The 10,021-nt window shown below is 36.5% G+C and overlaps 1 protein-coding gene and 2 non-coding genes across 6 annotated transcripts; all 3 read left to right on the plus strand.

The window, feature by feature from the left end:
- Positions 1–883: 883 nt before the first annotated feature.
- Trnat-cgu (transfer RNA threonine (anticodon CGU)) lies at positions 884–956 on the plus strand. The gene has a single exon. It is a non-coding gene; the product is annotated as a tRNA-Thr (tRNA).
- A 1,203-nt stretch (positions 957–2,159) lies between these two features.
- On the plus strand, positions 2,160–2,232 carry Trnat-cgu (transfer RNA threonine (anticodon CGU)). The gene has a single exon. It is a non-coding gene; the product is annotated as a tRNA-Thr (tRNA).
- A 39-nt stretch (positions 2,233–2,271) lies between these two features.
- LOC139954899 (uncharacterized) lies at positions 2,272–7,714 on the plus strand. 4 transcript variants are annotated; one of them, XM_071954880.1, is made up of 6 exons: positions 2,272–2,708; positions 3,157–3,258; positions 3,406–3,514; positions 3,961–4,107; positions 4,697–4,855; positions 5,869–7,714. In XM_071954880.1, the coding sequence occupies exons 3-6, from the start codon at positions 3,421–3,423 to the stop codon at positions 6,285–6,287; spliced, it is 819 nt and encodes a 272-aa protein (XP_071810981.1). In that variant the 5' UTR covers positions 2,272–2,708; positions 3,157–3,258; positions 3,406–3,420; the 3' UTR covers positions 6,288–7,714. The 4 variants fall into 4 exon arrangements, with proteins under 4 accessions (XP_071810981.1, XP_071810980.1, XP_071810978.1 ...); XM_071954879.1 differs by having other exon boundaries at positions 3,157–3,514; XM_071954877.1 differs by lacking the exon at positions 3,157–3,258.
- The last annotated feature ends 2,307 nt before the right edge of the window (positions 7,715–10,021 follow it).

Here is a 10,021-nt window from a genome sequence, read left to right on the forward strand (position 1 = left end):
AAGGGAATAAAAGGGGGTGTCCAGGCGAAATACTGGAAACTATGAGAAATAAATGAATGCTACTAGTATGTGTACTATGTTTATGGGGAAGGTGTGTTTAGATTTGGAATTGGTATGTGTGGGGGGGGGGGCTGTTGGGAGGCTGTTGGGAGGTTGCAATTTGGAATTGGTGTGTGTGGGGGTGTTGGGAGGTTGCACGTTCCTGCAGCATGTAGTGGCCCCACCGGATGTAAGGTGAGGTCGTACGTATGCCAGATTAGAGAGGAGCATATTCTCAGCCTCCAGGTGAAATTTGTATTCAATTCCTACATATATAGTTTTTGAGATAAAAACATTTGAAGTTGATAAATCTTTTAAGTAGGCCTAGCAACAAAAAAAAATGTGTTATGTCAAAAAACGCACGAAACAATGCTAATGATTTGATCTCAATTTTGTTCTTATCGGTATATTGTTAACTTCCGATTAGGTAAACCTAAAACAATCCAAATTCAAACCAATAAAGTGAAGAATACAGTAAAAGAATACAAAACATCCGCTGTCTGCTGTCTGTAACTATGCCATCACACCTGTTTGATTCAAGTTTACTTAGCCTATGGTACCGCAAAGTGTGAAATTACAATTATCGATATCTGATCGAGAACGCCATTGAGTAATAGGATGCAAATTTCTCCAGGATGCTTGGAATTTTCCTTTTTCACAAGTAATAAATTAATTTTCCTCGTTACTATCCTTTAAATTCACGATATGATTTTTTTCAATGACTTGGCGAAAAAGAAAAAGTATTGTAATATTAACCATCTTAGAGTAAAGCATTATGAAGTAAATCAATGTTACGTAATCGTTGTTAAGGAAAGCATTGTAACGTAAAACTAGTATGTATGAAGGCGCGGTGGCCAAGTGGCTAAGGCGTCGGTCTCGTAAACCGAAGATCGAGGGTTCGACCCCCTCTCGTGCCTGTTTTTGCTAAGGTTTCCTTCAGTTCACTTCCCTATATAACAAGTTTAGTAGCCATTTGTCAGTATGGGTTATTGTTTTCTTGAAAATTCGAATTTCTAAGCCTTTACACAGTTCTGAAACTTGGACGGTTGAGTGTTGGTTTACGTTACTCTTAGGTCAGCAAATATAATAGAAAGGATTAATTGCAATATAAGGGACATCATCGATTTGAAATTAATCCATCACCTGGTCAGACATGAAAGGGAATAAAGGGGGTGTCTTAACAGGCGAAATACTGAAAATATGAGAAATAAATGAATGATATTTGATACTAGCATGTGTACTTGAGGTAGGCGTGCTTAAATTTGGATATTGGTGTGTGTGGGGGGGGGGGGGGGTGTGTTAGGAGGTTGGGGTGCACGTTTCTGTTTCACTTATCATTCTGCACGTTCCTGCAACATGCAGTTGCCCCGCCGGATGTAAGGTGAGGTCGTACGTTCATTTAGGAAATTATATTGTACATTATATGTGCTACAATCGTTGTCAACTTGTGCACAAAAAAAAAAATCACATATGACAGATGTCAGAGGAGCATATTCTCAGCCTCCTGGTGATTTTTTTTTTCAGTTCCTACATATATAGTTTTTGAGATAACAACATTTGAAGTTGATAAATCTTTTTAGTAGGCCTAGCAAAAATTATGAGTTGGCTCCAAAAAAAAAAACCGAACGAAAAAAATGCTAGGAATTACCGTAAATCATTGGTCTCAATTTCTTCTTATTGGTGTATTGTTAACTTCCGATTAGGTAAAACTTAAAAAATCCAACTTCAAACCAATAAAGTGAAGAATACAGTAAAACAAAACAAAACATCCGATGTCTGTTGTCTGTAACTATATGCCATCACACCTGTTTGATTCAAGTTTACTTATAGTACCGCAAAGTGTGAAATTACAATTATCAATATCTGATCGAGAACGCCATATAAGAATAGGATGCAAATTTCACCAAGATGCTTGGAATTTTTCCTCTTTTTTAAGTAATAAATTAATTTCCCTCCTGTCTATCCTTTTAATTCACGACATGAGTTGTTTCAAGTACTTGGCGAAAAAGAAAAAGTATTGTAATATAAACCATTGTAACGTAAAGCATTATTAAGTAAATCGATGTTACGTAATCGTTTTTAAGTGAAGGATTGTAACGTAAAACTGTGGTATGTATGAAGGCGCGGTGGCCAAGTGGCTAAGGCGTCGGTCTCGTAAACCGAAGATCGAGGGTTCGACCCCCTCTCGCGCCTGTTTTTGCTGAGGTTTTCCTTCAGTTTACTTACCTACACTGTAAAAAATGTCTGTGATATAACAGCTTTACACCGTTCATCTACTAAAATTAATCATGTTGTTAAAAAAAATTGCTGTCCATTTACAAAATGTATTGTAACAACATTTTCTGTATATGGGAACAAAATCTTCATAACAAAACATCAACTGCTGTGTCGGAACAAAAGCATCAGGCTCGATCCAAGTTTTCATTATGCGATCGAAGTGACCGCGAAACGTTACACCAAATCTTGCATCATAAAAAGAGAACCGTATTTTACATGTTGTTATAATGATAGAAAGAAGCATATACGTTTAGTCTTACGCAATCAACGAGTTTTTTTCCGAAATAGTAAAGTTAACAACTGTGTCGCAAAGTTGTAGATGACCTTTGTACACTACTTACAGTTGAATGACGCTGGGCGCGCACCGAAGGTCCGAAACCGCTGTAATTACGGTAAGTTATGATTTCAAAGCTTTTCAGCCTTTTTAATCTAACATGAGTGCAACTATAGTGAATTGAGTCATATGAAACTATTACGTTTTACATAAGCATTTATTAAACGTTCGTTTGTTGGTTTGTTGGTTTGTTTTGAAATTAGCGACAAAGCAAGTAGGCTAGGCCGACAGCACAGCTCTCTGTCGGTCCATTGTGTGCATACTAGCACAAGATGCTATGGCAGTTCTTTGTTAGGCGAGCATATACGATCGCTTACTTCTAGCATATCGTCGTAGCTGTTTTGACAGTCATACCAAACCTAAGCTTACATTCATTCTTTCGCGGTATCGTTTCTATTGGCTATGATATAACGCAGCCTAGACACTGATCTCCAATCAGTGTCTATGCTTTATTATATAACATAGATTCTCTTAGGAAACGTCTTGATATCACTTTTACTGTTTAGTTTGAAGCCCCCGATCGGCTTATACTAAATCTTGAGGGAGTCGTGCAGTCCCCTGTCCTGAATCTTGGGGGAGTCGTGCAGTCCCTTATGGCACGCCAAATGGTAAAATTCAGAAATGAACAATCTAGGCTAGGTTTATGGTTAACAAATTCTTTTTTTTTTGACCAATACTAGCATGGTCTAGCAATGCTGATGAACTTAACAGTCTATCGTAATAGGCATTTATAAGATAAGTTTTGAATTCTGTAGATGCTCTGAACAATAATGGAGGAGAAAACAGCTTGCAAAATTTGGAGCCTGGATGGGACTGTGAAAAAACTTGTTGCTGCTAAAACATTCAGTGAACTTATGGAGAAAGGTGAGTTAAACATTTGTTTTTTTTCATAAAATAAAGTTAGTTCTAAAGCACTGTGCAGGAGTGTAGTTACGAGTAGTGTGGCCAGGTAGATTCTGGCAACTCATCCCTCATGAAAAATTACCTGTATATAGATTGTTTTTGCATCAATTGTTACAGAAATCAATAATAAGAGAATCTATCATTTTTCCCCAGGACTCTATATTATGAAGGTTTGTTGCACACCCAAGCACCACTTATTTCTCTTTTATTTATTTATTCATTTATTTATTTATTTACATTCATGCATAAATTTTTACCTCGATCAAGTGCAATTTAATTTTTTTTTTTATTATCAAAACTGGTAGAAACTTAATGTTGAAGCCTAATTTCATTCATGAAATACAATATTCATAATTTTCAAGATGTATTTGCACTGTTGAAGTTAAATTCCCTTACATTTATTTCAGTAAAGCAAAAGCTAAACTGTCCTGAAGGGAGACTGTGCTTGCCAGATCGTACGGAGATAGATGATGATGAAGGATTAACTGCTGCTAGGGACTTATCCAGTGTGCCAGTGTTTACATTTGTTCCAGTAGGAAAGGATTTTACAACAAGTAAGTTGCTTCCTTGAAGTACTCATACAGCTGCTTCCTTGAAGTACTCATATACAGCTGCTTCCTTGAAGTACTAATACAGCTGATTCTTCTGAACAAACAAACATTATCCTTCTTTTAATAATTAGAGATATAAGAACTTGCCCCTGGTCTGCGCAATAAGAATAAAAATGGTGGACTTTCTAGAGAGGCTATCAATTGTTAACATAATTATCAAAATCTCAGATCATTTTGCTAGCAGTGTTTGCTAATAGCTTCAACAGTCAAGTCAAATTTGTTGAGAAACACAAGTTGACATTCACATTTGGAGTGGGCATTGCTTAAATATTATGTTCATACAAATATGCTTTATTAACGTTTCCCCAAAAATTTTAAGGAAAATTCCAATAATTCCAAATTTTCAGTTATCATCAAACACACATTTATTATACTGTCTCTGATTGTTGTGTCTGCCTATTCCTTTCTAGGTTTCACGTCCTGAGTAAACTGTCCTCCTTCAGCAATTTTCACTAGCCTATCACAAAGTATACAGAACATTGTTATTAGTAAATAACATGGTATTGTTTTTGCTCTTGATTGAAATATTCAGAAATCTCAAGTCTAGCCGAGTCACCATCTGTTTCCATGTCATTGCCACCATCGTTTGATTTGACATATGTATCAGAGCTTGAGTCAAGCAACAGTGATTTGTCAGCCAGTGACACAATTATACTACCTGATTCATCTCCTTTGTACAACAATGTATCTGGTAAGTGTAACTATTGATTTTGTGTATACAGACATAGTATGAACGGTCTAACATAAAAACAAAGGCATCATTTTATGCCTCATCGTTCCACCTTTGGTACAGGTAACCATTAGCTCCCTTGCTCTTTCTTCATATCTCCCTCTCATTGGGCTATGTCATATTGCCTGTAAAGGGTACCCTATGATAAGGTTTTATATGTAAATTATTACCTCACCCTCAAGCTTCTCGTTACCTTGAAAATATTTTGGTGAGTTTTCAGGAACGATGACATGCGAAAACGGGTCAATACAAACTTTGAAATGTGATACTTTGGTTAGTTAGAGTGTAGTAGCACTTTAACTGGCTTAACAAGTCCAATTACTCTCCTTACAATGCAGTCAGATTGTGTTACCCAGGCTTTCAAGTGACTCCTATTATCTCCTACTTTTTTAACCTTCCCCTTGTACATAATCCTAAAATTCTTGTGCATCAGACTTTTTACATGACGTCACTCAAAACTGAATTTATGAGTGAATTAATGAATACAATGAATATAAGTGCATTAGTTTACTTTACTTACCTGTAACGAAGTTCACAAAATAAAATTAACAAAGTTAATTAGTTCTTATATTTCCCTGCAGGCCTGGTTAAACAGTATGTTTTGTGTTGATTCCCTGCTGAAGGCAAGGTTTATGTGCGGTGATGATAGCATGTGTGTCTGTGTGTGACACCTTGGCTTGTGTACCTGATATCTCAAAAAGTCAGAGTAACTTGATCTTCACACTTGTTATTAAGATATCCCCTTAATTATATGTATTGTTTTTTCGTGGAGGTTAAAAGTCATATCAGGTATATACTTAACAGTCTAGGCAAAAGTTGATGGAAACTCAATCTTTTATGTAGAGGCACATCAATCAATGCTGCAATATGCCCTTGTATTTCTAATCAGCTGAGTTGGGAATCTTGTATTCGCAATTGCTCCTTATAGTGGCAAATAATCACTACGTCAATTAATTTTCTGGTTTGAATTACAGATAAGGAGGAGAGCCCAAGATGTGAAACAACACCAGGACACACGACTCATGACATCGCGTTACCTACTTTCTCACATATGTTTAGGAACAGTCTAAGAATGAAAGAACCACCTTTGCCTAGCGAAAAGAGAGGGGCAGCGAAAGCAATTGCAGACCAAATGATCGCAAAACACCTCTCTGGAAGAAGGGTATTCAGAGATTTTGCTTTACGTGTAGTAGCGTTGTCACCAGATTCATTTTCTACAGAACTGGGTAATGGAGTTGATTCATTTGCTTGTCTCATCGAAAATGCATATTACAACCACCCTAGCATGAGACTGCAATCAAAAAGTAATATCCGCAGTGATCTGTATGCAGCAGGTACTAGTGGACGTAAGAGAAAGAAACATTTTACAGATTCATGTTACAATGTAACTTAAAGTTGATTTTTAAAATACTTAATAAACAATAAGGTAATCTGCTTGCTTCAGAAGTCTTTTAAACAAACATTGTATTTTCTGAAATACAAAATATGATTCTGTACAGAACAACCTCGTAGCTTTTTCAGTACAAGTTGGATGTTATTATATAAAAATATCCCAAATTTGAGCACTGTCAAGTAGATTTTCTGATTGTTCTATATATTGGAAAGGGTTCATTTTAGCAAAAAAATATCCCAGTGTGCCTGAGCATTTCAATGGAAGTTTCATCACTTTGACATTGACCAACAATCTAACTGTTTTCTTTTTTCTTTCTATTGATTTGGGAGTTGTTCTGATAGCAGTAAAACTTATTTCCAAGAGTAGCAACTGTACTCATTCGAAACAAAGTATTTTTACTAGAAGAAATCCTTTTAAGTACTCTAAGCATATAAATAGTATTTGAGTTTCACACTGTTAATAGCTTTTTGTTTCAGGTTCAGTTTCAATGCACCTTAAGTGGTTTCCAGGTTCATGTTATTGTTTTGTTTCTTATTTCTTTAGTATGTCATAGAATAGTATTTTTTAGTCGTTGCTATTTCATTCTAGACACTATCTCTTTGTAAGAGTGCTAAGTGCAATGGACAGCAGTATCCTTGGTAGGTTCATAAGGTAAATTGACCCCCTACTATTCAGCATTTATCAATCTTGCTTGAATAGTATTTTACCTTTGGAAGTCTAGTATCATCAGGAAAGTCCAGATTAATATGCTGAGATAGTTTAGTAGTAGCATGATAATATCACTGTTTTTCAATGCACTGGTAGACAAATTCACACTTTATCCCTGTTTTGGAATGATATCTAAACTGTTCATGTTAGTGTAATATATTGTTACATTGTTCTTTGCAGTGCTAATTCCACATATGCTGTATATGATGTTATCCTAAAAGTCTAAAACACCTGTCAAGATTGCATGTTGGTAAATAAAGATATGTGTGTTTGGTAAATTTGACTCTCGCAATGTGTTCCTCTTGGTATAACATTTATTTTTTCATCTAAATCTCGTTCATGTACAACAAATTCCTCTCCACATAGGATTCGCCCAGGATCACAAATTACTTTACCCATATATAGCAGCTTCATTTGAATACATAATTTTTACTTTCAACCACAACTTTTTACCGTGTATACAAACTGTTATTTGGTAAATTAACGGAAACATTCTGTCAAGAAACGAAAAAAGTTCGACCAATATACAAAAAGTATCTTGAATTTTACATCACTTTTTCCATGTTGCCACATAAAATTCTACCTGAATAAATAGAAATGAATCTGTTTCTACACAAACCGTAGTTGTGCATTTACAGGTGCTGTTGTACACTGATGAAAAAACAGATGGAAACTAATTGACAGCTTTTCTTTTGTAAATATACAGAGAAATTTTTTACAGTGTATATAACAAGTTTTAGTAGCCATTTGTCAGTCTGGGTTATTGTTTTCTTTAATTGAATTTCGTATTTAAGACAACCGCGGAAAGCTGACTGTTAACTTAGAGGTTGACCTTATATGCAGTTTTTCAAAAAATATGAAAAACAAACGAATGTTAGTCATGCAAGTACACAGGCTTACATGTACGAAAACGTTGGGTTATCGTTGCTTCGTACAATAAGGACCTTTTCTGACAGGCAATCCCCTCCCACGCACACACCCCCACATCCACATACAGGCTCCGTCCCGCGCATGCGTATATACCATTTCACGTTTGGAGATTCAGCAAAAGTTTAACCTGCAATATTCTGATGGTATAATGACTTATCTTGTATACGTTTCCACTATGCGCAACTTCATTCCCGTCGAGCTGCCTAAAGGGGTGTCGTATGTATCATTGTACATTTGTACGCTGCCATTTGTCTCTTTCCTTACCATATCTAACGCGTCAGGAGGAATCTCTCCACATGGGGGGGGGGGTGGGGTGGGCGGGGAGGGGGATATAGTCCTAACGTTCATTGCTTTTCACTTTACCAAAACGTTTCTTCCAGTTACTCGGAGTGATGTCGTTCCAGCTGCAGCACTTCAAGCAGCCTGTCAAGACAATGAAACCAATATACTGACAATGGAAGATCTTATCGAAACTGTTTTTAACCTGAGCTACAAATCATGACCAAGAAAGAGAAGTTTATACTGACTGATTTAAACGAAATCTTGTTCTATATGTAAAACGAATAAAAAGTTCAAGAAGCCATCAGATATAGCCACAGTTTCAGTTTATTTAATTTGTGTATTGAACACGTTACAGTTTATTTTACATCAGTAACATTTCGCTTTAATTACTTGAAGTGACATATGTCATATATATGTGTTATAATAAAATACAGCAAGTTCAAACTTTGTGCACAAAACTGTCTGAAACGTTCTGATTTAACAATTTGATATAATATCATCCGGATACATTTAATAAATGTCAGTGATTAATGTCGTAAATATCGTTTCAAAATTACTTTGCGTATACGCGTACAGTACGCCCTTTCTCTTTAAATAATTTCCACCAAAAATATTTCGTTTTTAAACTGAACATCCACAGATTATAAATGATGTGCTGAACGCTTCAAAATCATTCTCCTTTTCTTGCCAGAGACAGTAAAAAATGAGACAGTTTTTTCGGTGAATATTTTCCAGGGAAGAAGAGGCTTCATCACTACCTGGCCGAGGTATCTCTGCGCGCAGAAAGTAACGCCGGTTTCCAAGTCCATCTTGTTAGTAGCGTGAATGAAGATGTAATTCCCGAGTTGTCCACTTCTATAAAAGCCAATTTCAAGATCACCAACTAAATGCTTCGCCAGCTCATCTTCAAAGTGTCTCTTTAACATGAACACGTTTGTATGGATTAATTTTAAGTTGAGTGCTACCACGAGGTTTTCACACGTTACCGAATCACTGATGACGTCAGTCTGTGTTTCAGCGTGGGCAAGTTCAGGTAAGGATGAATCACACTGACTTCCGACGGATATGACGTTATCAATAACTGTGACGTTATTATTATTATTGATGACGTCATCAGATGTCGATTCTTCAATTGCGTGGCTGGTAACGTTGGTTACGGACGGTTTGGATGTCTTGTCAGATGGGAGAGGGTCGTCGAGTGAGCACCCACTGTCCTCCCTGCTGGTTACGCGCCTAGTATTACCGGAGTTTTCTGATCCAAAAAGGCTCCGGGTGAATTTATACGTAATTGCAGCGGTGGCGGCCACGCCCAACCCAAACACCAACAGATGGTTTCGAGTGAAACTGAAATAAAAAGGGATAAAACGAGGATATGAAAATGTAAAGTACAGCTGTATTAGTGGCTTGAAATCATAATTTCAGTTTATGCAGATATAAATAAAAGTCATAAGTTGATCCTCAAAAGATGCTAGAACACGTAAATATGGTCACCCAGACAAAGAATTCTTTGGGTGGCCAGAAGCACCCCTATGGACTTTTAAAAGGTATTAGCGCTTTTTAGGTAAAATCGACAGTGATACCCTCCGTTGAAGTTAAATTTCCTATACACGAATTTAATCAATCGTATAGTAGGCTACCCATAGGAAATGCCCACTTTATTTTTGTGTTACTACGGTGACTAAGGTAATGCCCTAGAGAACCCCCCCCCCCCCCCTTCATCATCTAAAATATAATCCATTCTGGAGAACAATTTTCTTCAGATGCAAAATTTTCATTCACATTATAACATGTAAAAAATAAATTTCATCAATACA

This window comes from Apostichopus japonicus, chromosome 17 (genome assembly GCF_037975245.1).
Source record: "Apostichopus japonicus isolate 1M-3 chromosome 17, ASM3797524v1, whole genome shotgun sequence".
NCBI lineage: Eukaryota > Metazoa > Echinodermata > Holothuroidea > Aspidochirotida > Stichopodidae > Apostichopus > Apostichopus japonicus.